We start from the raw sequence: 16,229 nt of genomic DNA, 5'->3' as shown, positions 1-16,229 counted from the left end.
GGGAGGTAACTGCTAAAGGGTATAGAATTTCTTTTTGTGGTAATGAAAAAGTTCTAAAATTGATTGTGGTGATGGTTGTACAACTCTGTGAATATTGGAAAAACTACTTATTTGCACATTTTAAATGGGCAAATAAAATGATGTGTAAATTACATCTTTAAAAAGCCATTATTATTTTTAAAATTATAAAGGTGTTAACTTTTTTTTACCCCTGAAATTAGGGACGTTTGAATGAGATCTCCCATCTTGATCTTACCAAGATGCTTTGCTTTATACAAAATTATGTTCCTTAAACAAAAATCTTCAAGAAAATACTAGTAAACTAAATTCAACAGCATATCAAAAACTTAAAACACCATCGTTGATTTGCAAACGTTGAACCAGTCATGCATCATTCTAAAGATGCAAGGTTGGTTCAACACTTGCAAATCAATAAGTGTGATACACCACATAAACAGAATTAAAAGCAAAAACCATGTGATCATTGCAATAGACATGAAGAAAGCTTTTGATAAAATCCAAATGTATTAGCCCTTCATAAAAACCCTCAAAAAACTAGGCATCCAAGGAACATAAATCAAAAATAATAACAGTCATTTATGACAAACCCACAGCCAATATCAAACTGAATGAGCAAAAGCTGGAAGCATTCTTCATTCTTCTTGAGAAGTGTAATAAGACAAGGATGCCTACTCTCACCACTCCTATTTAGCATAGTACTGGAAATCCTAATCAGAGCAATCAGGCAAGAGAAAGAAATAAAAGACAACCAAACAGGAAAATAAGTCAAACTATCTCTCTTTGTTGGTAATAAGATTCCATACTTAGAAAACCCTAAGGACTCTGCCAAAAGGCTATTAGAACTGATAAACAATTTTATCAAGATTTTGGGATACAAAATCAGTATACAAGAATCAGTAGCATTTCTGCACAGCAACAACATCCAAGCTGAGAGCCAAATCAAGAATGCAATTACATGTACAATAGCCTCAAAAAAATACCCAGGAATATATTTAACCAAGGAAGTGAAAAACTTCTACAAGGAGTACTACAAAATACTAATAAATGAAATCATAGATGACAAAAACAAATGGAAAAATATTCCATGCTCAAGGATTGGAAGAATCAATATAGTTAAAATGGACATACTACCCATAGCAATCTACAGATTCAGTGCTATTCCTATCAAACTACTAATGTCATTTTTCACAGAATTGGAAAAAATCTACACTAAAATTCATATGGAATCAAGAAAGAAATAGCCAAAATAACCCTAAGTAAAAAGAACAAAGCCAGAGGCATCAATTACCCAACTTGAAATTAAACTACAAGGCTACAGTAACATAAACAGCATGTTACTAGTACAAAAACAAACACATAGACCAAAGGAACAGAAAAAAGAACTTAGAAACAAAGCCACACAACTACAACCATCTAATCTTTGGCAAAATCAATAAAAGTAAGCAATGGGAAAGGACTGCCTATTCAATAAATGGTGCTGGGATAACTGGGAAGCCATATCCAGAAGAATGAAACTGGACCCCAACATTTCACCATATACAAACTTTAGCCAAGATGGATTAAAGATTTAAAGATAAAAACCTCTACCCATCAGAATCCTAGAAGGAAACCTAGTAAACACTATTCTAGACATCGGCCTTGGGAAACAATTTATGACTTAGTCCCTAAAACCAATTGCAACAAAGACAAAAATTGGCAATTGGGAACTAATTAAACTAAAGAGCTTCTGCACAGCATAAGAAACTATCTACAGAGTAAACAGACAACCTACTGAATGGGAGAGAAATATTCGCAAACTATGCATCTGACAAAGGTCTAATGTCCAGAATCTACAAGGAATTTAAACAAATCAGCAAACAGAGAACAACCCCATTAAAAATGGGGAAAAGGCATGAACGGACATTTCTCAAAAGAAAACATACAAGTGATCAACAAACACAGGAGACAATGTTCCACATCACTAATCATCAGAGAAATGCAAATCAAAACCACAATGAGACATCACCTCACACGAGTGAGTAATTATTATTATTATTATTTTGCTTGTTGATACTGACAAATCTATTTTTTAAAATGTTTTTATTTCAACAGCTTTTTGAAAAACAGGTTGTGTTTGGTTACATAAATAAGTTCTTTATTGTTGATTTATGAGATTTTAGTGCACCCATCATCCGAGTAGTATAAACTGTACCCAATGTTTACTCTTTTATCCTTCGCCACCCCCAACCCTTTTCCCAAGTCCCCAAAGTCCGTATGTATCATTCTTATGCTGTGCATCCTCATAGCTTAGCTCCCATATATGAGGGCACATAAATTTGGTTTTCCGTTCCTGAGTTACTTCACTTAGAATAACAGTCTTCAATTCCATCTAAGTTGCTGCAAATGCCATTATTTCGTTCTTTTTTATGGCTGAGTGGAATTCCATGGTGCATATATACCACATTTTCTTTATCCACTCATTGATTGATGGGCATTTGGGCTGGTTCCACATTTTTGCAATTGTGAATTGTGCTAGTATAAACATGCGTGTGAAAGTATCTTTTTTGCATAATGCCTTCTTTTCCTCTGGGTAGACACCTAGTAGTTGGATTGCTGGATCAAATGGTAGATCTACTTTCCTTAAGGAATCTCCGCACTGTTTTCCATAGTGACTGTACGAGTTTACATTCCCACCAACAGTGTAAAAGTGTTCCCTTTTCACTGCATCCATGCCAACATCTACTATTTTTTTATTATGGCCAGAATGGACATTACTAAAATCTCAAATCAACAGATGTTGGTGAGGCTGTGGAGAAAAGGGGACACTTAAACACTGTTGGTGAGAATATAAATTAGTTCAGCCACTGTGGAAAGCAGTTTGGAAATTTCTCATAGAACTTAAAACAGAACTACCATTCACCTCAGCAATCCCACTCTGGGTATATATCCAAAGGAAAACAAATCATTCTACCATGAAGACACATGCACTTGCATGTTCATCACAGTACTATTTACAATAGCAAACACAGGGAATCAACCTAGGTGCCCATTAACAGTGTACTGGATTAAGGAAATGTGGTATATATATATATATATATATATATATACACCACAGAATACTACGCAACCATAATAAAATAAGAAATCATGTCCTTTGTGGCAATATGGATGCTGCTATGGGCCATTATTCTAAGCAAATTAAAGCAAGAACAGAAAACCAAATACTGCATGTTCTCACTTATAATTGGGGTCTAAACATGGGGTACTCATGGACATAAAGATGGCAACAACAGACATTAAGGACTACTAAGTGGGGAGGGAGGGAGTGGGGCAAGGGCTGAAAAACTGTTGGGTACTATGGTCAATACCTAAGAGATGGGATCATTCATATCCATACAAATCTAAAATAAAAGTTGAAACCAACCAAACAAACAAAAATAAAAATTATATTCCTAAAAGAAGTCCTTGCATTTGACATATAAGGTAGTTATCAAAATAATTTTTCTAATTTAGAATATTCCAGAAATGTTTTTAAAACACTTTTGCAGAATTAAATCATAGAAGATAACACATGGTATGACTATTCACAATACATGACATCTAAATTTTGTACTACTTTGTTAATATCAAAGTTTAGTTTACTGAATATCCTTTTGAAGACATGCTGAATTTATTTTAGTATAGAGAGACTACCAACTTCCGCCACATCATTTTACATGATAACCATAACTATAGATCTTTTAAAAAATGCCATGTTAAGATACAAATATGGAGTTGCTTTAGTAATCTATATCTGTTTAAAAATAGGTAACAATACTTGCAGTATTTTCATGGCTTAAATCATTCTGTTAAAAACAACGTAAAAATTCACTTTCAAAAGTGCTTATAGAAGAAAAAAGTTAAGATACTTAACTTCAGAATTAAATTTACAAATTAAATCTAGTTTATTTTCAGTTTTAAATTCATTGACACACATATACAATCACTTTATACACACATACACACACAGTCTACCTGGTGATTCACTTCCCAGTCAACCATTTTTGTATTTTAAAAAGAACAGAATAAAAATCTTCCCTGGAAAAGTAAAAAAAAAAAAAAAAATCTTTGTCTAATCTTTACTACTTGTAGCATGATCCCTTCAAATTTAGTAACTAGTGTACCTACTTCTTTAAGCTTAATTAATAACTTATCAATAGATTTTTTATTTTTGTTGCTCCTCTCACAAACCCATCATTTAAAATGAGGGCAAAATATTTCTACCTTCCCCCTTCAGACAGAATGTTTTAAGGATCTTGCAAAGCAGTCCGAAACAAACATGTTCAATAGCTTTGCAGAGAATATACGCACAGATATTTAGGAAAACACAATATAAACACAGGGTGAACTGTGGAACATTATCTGAGTTTATGATTTACTTTGCAAGTATTTAATTTAAAAATCAATACATTTCTTAACATATTATGCTTAAATTCCTAAGAAAAACTGATTTGACCAATTCCAGTGCCTGTCATATTTAAAAAAGCAGTTGCTATATAAGGAAGTTCCCATGTTGAAATATATATATTTATCATTAAAATTTTGTATCAGTTAACATTCTTGTTGTTGCCAAATCTATATTTCTATTTTAAGATACTAATAAACTTCATTTAGATACTACTTTACTTCATTTCGGGTATGAAGTTTCATTGAGTAAATTAAAAACATGAGTAAATTCAGAAAAGCATCTCAACGACACCACTTCAAAAAATTATTTTTCAAAAAGATTCCCCCATAACTTCTATTGAATATATCCCTCATCCCAGAAAACTTTTCCAGATTATATAAATCAATCTCCTGAGTAATTATGGGCTTTATGTTTCACTTACAAGATATCATTAAGTAGTCTTCAGAAGAGCTCTTGACATCATCATCATCATCATCTTCGGTTTTTATAGTAACTGTAGAACCAGGAACACCGCCAGCTGCTTGAATCACAGTTTCTGTATCTGAATTAGTTACAAGAACCTCCTCTGATACCATTGTAGGAGAGTCGACTCCTGAAACACAATCTTGGACCACATGTTCTAAGTGTCCATTAGGACCAGTAACAAGGTCAGCCACGAAAACCTGCTCTGGTACCCTAACGGTTTCTGTAATTAGTTCAGAAGTCAAGATGTGATCACCATCATCTTCCTCTAAATCCTCTTCAATGGCAACATCAGCTTCAAGTACCGCTTCAGGAACAATCACACCTTCTGTTACTACATCAGTCTCTGTGATGATATCAGGTCCATGGACAACTTCAGCTGCAAGGCCATGATCAAGAGTTATCCCATCATCTGTGACAACATCAGAAACTAATACAGCTTCAGGAACTGAAACAACAATATGGTCTCCATCGATATGTGCAGTACCAGCCATTCCAGCCACTATAATACAAACAATTATCCAAAAAAGGTAAAGTTATTTTATTAATTTAAAGTACTGTATTTAATAAATCAAATGCTATAAATATTTCTTAAGTAATCTTGGCCAAATAAATCATTTTTAAAAATCACTGACAATTTAACTGCAATTAAAACCACCAACAACCAGGAATTCGGTTCGAGTTGGGTGAAAATAATGTTAGTAAAATCTAAATGAAGACCTTAAAATAACATACTTTATTTTCAAGTAAAACATAAAAGCCATTATGAGATATCACTACACTCCAATGAAAACAGTTAACATAAAAAACAGTGATAACACCACAGGCTAGTAAGGATGTGGAGAAAGTAGATTTCTCAAATGTTACCGGTGCAAATGTAAAATAGTAGCAGCCACTCTAGAAAATAGCTTGGCAATTTCTCACAAAACTAAATATGCACTTACTACACAATCCAACTATTGCAATCTAGTACAATTTTCCCCAGAGATATTAAAATACATGTTCATACCAAAAACTGTATATAAATATTTCTAACAGCTCATAGTAGCTATTACTCATAGTAGCAAAAAATTAGAAACCGCCCAAGTGTCCTTCAGCAGGTAAATGGTTGGTTCCATCAACTCCAGCACATCCCTACCATGGAATACTACTCAGCAATAAAAATGAGCACACTGTTTATACATTCAACAACCTGAACTTCCTCCAGAAAATTTTGATGAGGGAAAAAAAGACAATCACCAAAGTTTATGATACTGCATAACGTATAAATGGAATAATTTATATAATCTCAAAATAATAAAACTATAGAGATGGAGAACAGATTATTGATTGCCAAGGGTGTGTGTGTGTGTGTGTGTGTGTGTGAACACACAGGGATAGCATATATATAGTGATAGAACAGCTCTGCATCTTCATTATGGTGGTATATACACAAATCTATATGTGGGATAAAACTGCATAGACTATATACACTCACACTCACACATACACACACACACACACACAAATGGTGAAAAATGGTGAAAACTGAATTAGGTCTGTAGTCTAGTTAACAGTAATGCACAAATGTTAATTTCCTGGTTTCTGTATTGTACTACAGTTATGTAAGATGCCACCATTACAGTAAGATACGTAAAGGGTACATGGGACTCTATGTACTCCTTTGTTCTATTGCCTGCCTGTGAGTGTATAATTGTTTCAAAGACTTAAAATAAAAAGGCACATATACATAAAAGATACTAATATGTTAAGTGAGTTAATAAAATACACTGTTATAAAATACGTATTATAAACATCAAAGTGTCTGAACTTCTTTAACTTACGAGAATTACTATATCCAAAATTGGAAGGCATATTTCAATACCTGATTTGGGGGAAAAGCTCTCTACTCAGCTTAGACTAAGATTTGGTTTGATAACAGTAAATCTGTAGGAATAAAGCTTTAATGTTTTTCTTGAGCAGCATGGTAAACACCAACTCCTATCTGCCCTGTAAACGCTGTATGAGTATAAAATCGCTTCATGAGGAATTCTGCTCCCTGAGGTGATACAGTAAACAAATTAAGAGGGTTTGTGGACCTGGTTATAATAAATTATTTACAAGAAATCCTCTAGTACAAAACCTTTTGATCACTTTCTATAAATTAGTACCTGAAAGAGTGTCATTTGCCATACAGTGTTCATTATTTTTAATCAATGCATTATGAAAGTTAGTTAACAAGTTAGAATGGAGACCAATGGACACCATCAATATCCCAACACATCAAAGAACAAGGTGAAAAGGGAAAGCTAAACTTTCAGCAGAGCTTTAGGGATACTTTCCTTTCAACCCTTTTAAATCATTCTCACCATTCTCAAACTCTCACCTAAACCACTAAATTACCCCCAAAGTACACAGCCACCATCCTGGAAGTCTGATACACGAAGGGAGTATGTATAAAACCAGTATTTTTAATTTAGTTGTCACTCCATTGGCCATTTCAGAGATGGGGAGGAGGTGAGGATTCAAATTTAGCATTTAATCAGATTGGGAATATGGTTTTTAGCAAGGTAAAATTAAATATTAATCCTGTAAAATTCACTGTACTGGAATTCTACATATATAAACAATAACATTACCAAGTCACAAAAATCTTTTCACAAACCAAAGATATAAAATATGGGAAATTCCACTGATTTTAGAACCCAGTCAAAGATTAGTCTGGTTCCTGAAAGTAGACCATAGGGAAGGAAAGAAGGATAGAATAATGCTAGAGCTGACCTGAGTTCAGATCAGTCTGGTTGGGTGGATTCTAAGAAGATGGACTGAAGGAACAGTGCTAGTTCACATAGCCTCTAGCAGGAACTTATAGGTAAAAATAGATCAGAAGTAAAAATAATAAATAAATAAATCCAAATATGTCTGTTTACCCTGAACCAAATGCTCTTAAGGATTCTAGACCAAGAACTGATAAGCCCCTCACAGGGTACTGGCAAATTACTTAGCCCAGGATCCAAGATGCCTCTTATTAAATTTTGCTTGTTCCTCTTATCAGTTCATCTGCTGGAGTCCACTAAATTTCTGAACAAAGTCACTTACTTAGCTATACATTAGTTACATTTATCGAGCACTGACTATCCAACAAGCAACTTGCTAATACTCATATCATCTCATTTAATCCTCAGAACAACTGTATAAAGTGAGTACTATTATCCTCATTTTAAATAGGGAGAAACTATGGTTTACAGATGTTATGTAAGGTTGCCACAAGGTCCTAGCTGGAAACTGAACTCATTATTTGACTCCAGACTGGCTTTTTTTATACTTGCCTGGAAGGAGGTTAGAGTTTATTTACCCTAGATACTGTTTTTTAATGAGATGTGTAAGATTAACTAAGTGAGGTACAGCTACAGGAATAGCTTAAGATAAAGAGTAAAATGGCCTATCACGTGGTCACTCATTTAAATTTTAAATCGTTTAGAAAACAGCATTAAAGTGCGTTAATAATTTATCTTACTAGTTTAGAAAATTATAAACAATAAGAAAAAATCATTTAAAAAGTATGAAATTAAATAATCAGACAACAGTAGGAAACATGTCCTAATTTCAAGTATTTCCCATTTTATTAAAGTTATTTCATTTAAATGTGAATACTTGGAACTTCACCAGAATGACAGCATAAAATTTGTTACGTCAGATCTGTCTTGGACCACTATCTAAGGATGTTTGGCTATTTATATATCAAAACAACACAGACTTTTTGCAGCATTAAATCTTAAACAAGTATTAAATTTAATCTCACACTTCAAGGCCAGCTATTACACTGAGACACCAGCAAGGTTATTGAACAAAGTTGTAAATTTTCAAGTCTCAAATATTCTTCAAAGGAAATTGTTCCAATGAATTCTGCATTAAATTAATGTTTCAGATTTTCTGTATTGTAGTCATGTCATATTCCCAATCAAGAACCTTACAGAATTTGGAGATCTTGTGCCATATAGTGTTCTTATTTGGTTAGCTCTCTGTATGTTAAACTCTAAGTTTCACAAATGACAATAATTTAGGGGTTTGCAAATATCTAAGTTTTGATGCTAACAGAATTTAAGGAGAATGTATCTAATTTCTAATAAAATTTCAGAATTTAGAAATTTTAACAGGGAGGTAAGATAAGCATGGGGGGCTGCTTTCAGAAGAAATCTAAGTTATCAGGGCTAACATTTCCAAAAGTCCTCTCAATAAATGTATTCTTAGGTTTAGGTCTGTTTGACAACTTTTGCATTTCACAAAATATCATACAAAAAATGAAAATGTCTATTAATGAAATTGTGCTTGGAACTGCATATCAAAAATAGAGTGAGAGTTACTGCCTTTTAAAATTCAGAATTTACCAAGGACAAATGGAAAGTTGACATATTTTAGGTCAACATTATCCCTCAGCACAAATGAGCGAGCATTACCTCTATTAGTTATTCTTGATCTAATAGCAAATTCAGAAAAATAGTCTTACTAAAATGTAAAAGTAATTCAGTTGCCATTGATTTATATACCTTAATTTGAGAGCATAAAAATGAAATTAAAAAAGAATGCATCATTTGAGAAAAACCACTAATCCAAAATACTAGCAGGCAGTTGAATCATAAACATGTATATAACAACAACAACATCAACAACAAAATGTGCCTTTAACTTTTTTCTGATATATATCAGTTTATTTGCTCTATTAAATTCATTTCAGAGAGGTCTTTAAATGATAATATGAAAATACCAATTAAAAATTAAAAGTAGTTTTGTGAACTTTTCAATTTTATTATTTCTTAAAAGGGAGGGGATAGTGAATAAAAATCTTACTTTCTACATATTTATGCAGCTTAATTGTATATAGGCATATGTGTGTATATGTATTTTCCTCAATTCAAATTAAAAAAAGAAAAACTCCAAGAGGGTATGCTATTTATTCTGTGGTTTCAGATATGCCTTGGTACAATGCCACAGGCCTCCAAAGGCACTCATACTCCAATCTAAGATGCAAAGCTTATTTTGTCAAACACAAAATATTTGTAGTGGATAAAAATAATCTGACAAACCAAATGTCTATTAAATGATAAACGAATAAACCAAATGTGGTGTATCCATACAATGGAGTATCATTGGTAATGAAAATGAATGAAATATATACTGATACATGTTATAACATGGATGACACCATGCTAAGTGAAAGAAGCCAGACACAAAGACCATATATTCTATGATTCCACTCATATAAAATGTTCAGAATAATTAAATCCATAGACAGAAAGATTAGTGGCTGCCTAGGGCTGGTGGGGAGAGACAGAATGAGGAATAACTGCTAATGGGTATGAGGTGTCTTTTTTAGGATAAGAAAATGTTCTAAAATTATATACTAGTGGTAGTTATATAATTTTGTGAATATATAAAATATATTCACAATATATAATGTGTGAATATATAAGATATAATCATAATATATAATATGTGAATATATAAAAACCATAGGATTGTATACTTTATAAAAATGGGTGAATGGAATGGTATGTGAATTCTATATGAATAAAAAGCAAAGAAGAAAAAATATATATTAAATATTTCAATATGCATATTCTATTTCCCTAACAACTAAAAGAAAAAAAAGTATTAGATGTAATAAAGGAGAAATTAACCCTCAAGACATCGAGGATAAACAATGGAAAGGAAGGTTAAGAGGAATACTATGTAAATATTCACCAGCACCAGTCAGAGTTTTTTTCATTTTTTGAAAGGAATCACACTTTACTAGCTAATAGGCAACCTCCTCAGGAATGAAGTGAGTTTTGGCATTTTATCAAAAGCTACAGGATAGGAAATATCTTACATTAAATGGAGAAACTACTATATTACTTCCATTTTTAAAATATTTTAAAAGGTAAAAAAATAAAGTTGACATTTCAACCAAAATTTATTTACCATACTGAAATTCCAGTGTTCCAGTATTCTAAAAGCTATCAACTCTACTAAAGAATTCATGAGAACATCTTTAATCTCTTACTTTTTGGCCCTATTGTCCTTCCTCTAGAATTTATTGATGCATTTTTTTCACCCAAAGTCATTTCTAAATCATCCGTAGTCAACAAAACTTACTTAGCTTTCAGAAGAATAAATCCACTATTTCTTTATATTTCATCAATTAACTCACATTCAATCTTGGACTACTCCATTCATCAGAAAGAAATTTCAAAGAATTATATAACTGGAGAGGACCTTAAATGTTATCTAGTGCAATCATAAAAGGTAATTCAGTAATTCATCCAAGTTTACACAGTTAACAGCACTGCCATGACTAGAATACGGCTTTACTGACTTCCATCACTGTAGGATTTACTATAGGGGAGTAAATAATATTCATATTATCAAAGAACAGTAGTAGTATTTTGTTAACTTAGCAAAGTATCACAGTTCTAGTCTCCCATCACTAATTTCAGCTTCAGCAATTCCACATTGCCTCGTTTCCTGTTCTTTTATCCCAATTCACCATTTGTCTTTTCTGCTTTCACTCCAATCTTATCTTCAACTGTTTTGATCTCATCCCTGCCTTTTATACTTCAAATAGCTCTATCTCCCCTGTAATTCAGACCGTCCCAGCCCAAATTCAGTTTTTTTGTTGAATGTCAATGGAGTCTTGGCATCTTCATCAAAATGACTATTAGTAAAAGGCTACTAACAAACCCAGCCACAAGAGTAAGGAGTCTTTTCTTTTTCTTTTTTCTTTTTTTAAAAAAAGGAAAGATGTATTCTAATGGTAACAACTTTCTGAGGAAACAGCATCACAATATAATTAATCACGTAATGAATGATTTTGCGTATCACTATATAAGCATCTAATTCCTTTAGTTGATGTAAGCACTTCCTTTTCCAATTTTATTAACAATGCAACTTATAATCTATTTTAGAAAGCCAATTTAACATTTCCTACACGTGAGAGCTGATATATACTATCAGAACAGAATGTGATATAAATAATTATGTAGTTATTTATATAAATTGAGTTTTTCATTTCCAGTAACATATTGCCACTACATTTCAAGTTTTCCTACACAACCTTCCCATAAATTGTAAGAATGATTTTAAGTAGACCACTGACACTCAGTTTTATGAGAATAAGCTCTATACATGTATTTCCCTCATAAAAGAACAAATTTTCATTGTAAATCTCCCCTATCTCAACTTATTTTTAATTTTTATTATGCCCTTACTTTTAAAAAAGAAAAAAGTACAACAAAGAAAATGCTTTACCAAAATCTTGCATAATCATGGTATGGGCCATTCTAGAGTCTGGTGTGTGCAATCCAAGACTTCCACCGCCTGAATCCATACTTAGCAAAGTTCATTCACCAATATCTGCAAAAGAAATGGCTTTTAAAATAGCTTAAATTAATCTAGCCCAAAGTTAGTTGTTTTGAGAACAAGATGCAATTGGCAATATGCCTTTCTACTAAGTGTGGAAATCTCATTACAAAAGAAAAAAAACAAAGAAAAACCATGTTTAGATGCTTTATATGACAACCATAAATAAAAGAAGTGCCAAGTGGAAGTAAACCAAAAATAATGGAGATGAAAGGGCAGTCAAGCTGATGAGCCATAGGGAAGTGATAGAAGAAAGCAAAACAACAAAACTGCAGTGTTAAAGTTCCAGGTAAAATACAGGTTATAAAAGAAGAACAAGATGATAACAAACAATAGTTAGGATATTTATACATTACTAGAGGACTCAGAAGTCTAGTATTAGTGAATTTCATCCACTGGCTCTCATCCATTTCTTCCAGACCCAGATCAGCCCTGCAGCGTAGCTCTGCAGATAAACTTGTATTCACCTCTGGCTCTCAGAGTTCTACTTATAATGTAAAATGTTCTATCCCAGTTTCCCCGGAGTTCTTTGAACCAGTAAGGACTTCTGGCCTCACTCTACTACATTCTCTTGTCTCTGTTTTGAGGACTCATGAAACATGACTGCTTCCTAAATATGGTAGAAATAAGATCGATCACATATAAACATTTGACAATTATTTATCTCAGCATATCATTTACTTGTAATTGTACAACTGACTTTTTATTAGTGATTAATAAAATTATACTAGCTTCACGGTGGTTTTGAAAACAACGGCTCAATCTATCTCATTTAAAATGACTTAACCTATATTTAAGATGATTTGATAGCTTGGAACATAGTTAGATGCTGTCACTCAATATATTTCTTAGAAATACATATGTGCATTTTCTCTTCAAACATAAGACTCTAAGTAAATCAACAAAAACCTGTCAATTTTATAAGGCAATCATCTCCTTTTCACGTAGGAGTGCTTAATAAATTGTACCATATTGCACAACAGATAAAGTTGCATCCTTAATGAAAGTTTTAGAATGGTGCCATGTAAAACAACTTCATATATTCTTAAATAAAGGGGTATGGCTAAGTTTGTATTCAGGAGGCAGGAGAGTCTCACAGAGTCTCACATATTAACTCTCATAGAGTTAATGTGGCCTATTAACATTTCAGGCATATACATATATATGCTACAGAAGTAGGTGACATTTCTGTATATCAAACGATTCAGACAGAATCACTTTATGTGTGAGCAAAACTTCACATTTTTAGAAATTCTTAGTTGTGTTTTATCTTTTTTCAAGTGCCACACTGTTTTCTGCTTTGCTGTTATGCAAAATGAGGTCCAGGGGCTGAGAGTTCACAATAAGCTACCTGAATGCTCACAAAATAAATCTGAAAGGAACTTGTTCTTCACATTTAAGACAGTGTACTATTTGGATTCTAATTAATTACTTTCTTTACCACATAACTAATAGAACTACAAATGTCTTAAAATATTTTTAAAACTTAAGTTTATTTAACTATTAAGTAAAATAAAATAAGTAATTTTTAAATCACCTTTATATGAGTGTCTTGAAGAATTGTAGATTTTCTTACAAATTGTAAAGTAAAATCTGCAGTAATTTCTTTTTATTTTTCCTTCTGTACTATGTTATTTTTCTTGGGGAAAACGCTCTTTACCTATTATAAAAATACATTCAAAATCAGATATTTTTCACTAAATCTCTTACACGACTTAATATTTTTCTTTACACCTGAACTTGCATAGTGACGCTGGGAAGGGCTCATATGCTTAAATCTGTAGTAATCTAAAAATCAACAAAAGGGATTCCAACAAAAACAACTACTGACTACTTTAGCAACGTTATTATACTTAGAATGCTACCACTAGATTAAACCAAAACCTTCTCTAAAACACATATTAAAAATCACAAGCAACACCTTATTTTAGAAAGTGAAAGAGAACCAAGGACAAGCTTTATCCTTGCCAAATCCATACTGAAAAGTCTGCACTAGCACTCAGTGAAGTGTAAAAATTACAACACATCGTGCAACTATTATAAAAGTATTACACTGTGTGGACACCAAATAAACTGGAGTATCTTGCCACACATAGGAAGTTTCGATAAAAATCAATAATAAATGAAATATGAAAACAGCAGTCTTAAGTATTTAATAACCAATAGAGATAGCTAGGCTTCTTGGTCTTCTCCAGAGTGTATCTCACATCCGTACTGAATAGAGATAACCCACCAAGTACGTTTCAAATAAACACCTTTCCATCAATGCATGGGGAGCAGAAATCACAAAAAGAAAATTTTACTCTCATCTGTCTCTTCTAACATAGCTCATTCAGGACCTAGGCGTCTCAGTGATGTCAATAGGGTGACGGATAGATGAGAAATGGTAAGGCGGCAGAACAAGAGAATGCGAAAGTAGTATTTGCAGAAATGGGAGACAAAGGAGTCCTGGCAAGCAGCAGTATTGCAGCTTTGGACGCAGCCCTCTTCCCGCAGAAGTCTCCTTTTCCCACGACCACGCCAAGTTTCAATCATTTCGAGCAGAATGCACACACGTGCCCTCTGAGGTATTATCCATCTGACTAGATCTTAAACCTAACAAGAGAACCCTCGCAGTAGAAAGGAAGAGACCGATGAGATAGGAATACCCTTTCCCCTCCTCCCTCCTCTCACTTGGTGCAGCGGTCGCCACCGCTGCTACCCACGCCGTGCTGCCCAGCCCCTCAGCCTCCTCCAGCTTCGTCTGCCCCGCTACGTGGGAGACGGTTGGGAACCAAAATGGTGGTGTTTTAGTGGAGGCGACAGTTGTCGCACACGCCCCCCCCAACTCCCAGTCTCTGACGGCTCTGAATCCCCTAAAATGCCGATTGGTGCCACTTCCTCGCACACGCCGCCATCCCTCGCGCATTCCAAAGGTTACCATTAGCGCGGTCAGGGGGCAGGGGCGAGGCAACGGGGGCGCCAGTGAAAGGAATATGGGGTGGGGGATAGCTGAGAGAAAATGCCAGGGGGACGCTGCATTCTTCACTTCACCGTTTTGTTTTCCGCCATTTTCCCGTCACCCTAAACCACCGACGGTCTCAACGACGGCTCTAGCTCCCTGGGGCTCTGGCCTAGGGAAAGAGGAGGCTAGCTAAGGGGGAAAACCCTTACTTCCCTCGATTCCTCCAGCCCCCGGCTGCGGCTGAATAGGAAAACTCCGCCCGAGGCGGTAGGAAAGCTCAGGCACTGGACGCCACTTCCATTGTTCCCTTCGCCCTACGCTACACGCTGGGTGTGAGCCTCTCCTCCCCTCAGACAAGAGACACTGAACGCGGTGGATCCACGTCCCTCTAGTTTCTCCTCAGGAGTCTCCTTACCTGCTGCTGCAGCTGTAGCTGCCGCCACCGCCGCCACCGCCGCCGCCGCCGCCGCCGCCGCTGCTGCCGCCGACGCCGCCACCGCCGCCGCTGTGCCGCCAGTCGGACTGTGACCGCGCTCCGGATGGCTGCGGGGGGCGGCAGCTGTGGATCCCTTAAGGTCCTCGCATTCGGGTTTCCGAGGTTCCGCAGCCCGAGCCAATCACAATCTACTCTGCGTCTGGGAGGCGCGCCTCCTCGTTCTCCTTTATATTGCTGCTGACATGCTGAGGTTGCATTACGTCACGCTACCCTTGCTGCAGGGTAGGGGGCCAAAGGGGGGTCTCGCGCACGCGCGCGCGGGAGATCGAGGCGCCCACGCTGGGTTAGTGCGAGACCCCGCCGGCTTGCGGCGGGGGCTGAGCGCCGGCCAAGTCCAAGTGCGCAAGCCCAGATCTTGGCGCGCCCCTGAGGAGTTTCTGTGGGAATATTTTCTGTTTTCCAGGTTTCCCAAGGGAAACGAAGAAAGGGAGGGGGAAAATCATTGACTGAACCTCTAATAGATGTTGGACGACGTTAAAAAAATTTTTTATTGGCCCTGTCCT

At 35.2% G+C, this 16,229-nt stretch overlaps 1 protein-coding gene across 2 annotated transcripts in view; it reads right to left on the bottom strand.

Annotated features, from left to right (window-relative positions):
• The window catches only part of ZNF711 (zinc finger protein 711), a 28,661-nt gene extending 12,634 nt beyond the window's left edge, over positions 1-16,027 (bottom strand). Inside the window, exons 1-3 of one of the 2 annotated variants that reach the window (XM_032258699.1) lie at positions 15,646-16,027; positions 12,176-12,280; positions 4,869-5,411 (exon numbers count right to left, since the gene is read on the bottom strand). In XM_032258699.1, coding sequence (XP_032114590.1) covers positions 4,869-5,411; positions 12,176-12,254 — 622 coding nt within the window. In that variant the 5' untranslated portion in view covers positions 12,255-12,280; positions 15,646-16,027. The remainder of the gene's footprint in view (positions 1-4,868; positions 5,412-12,175; positions 12,281-15,645) is intronic. The other variant, XM_032258700.1, reaches the window with a different exon arrangement.
• Positions 16,028-16,229: the final 202 nt, after the last annotated feature.

Source organism: Sapajus apella, unplaced genomic scaffold (assembly GCF_009761245.1).
Source record: "Sapajus apella isolate SASKATOON/1434 unplaced genomic scaffold, GSC_monkey_1.0 scaffold104, whole genome shotgun sequence".
Taxonomy (NCBI): Eukaryota; Metazoa; Chordata; class Mammalia; order Primates; family Cebidae; genus Sapajus; species Sapajus apella.
This window is presented reverse-complemented; position numbering and strand designations above follow the sequence as displayed.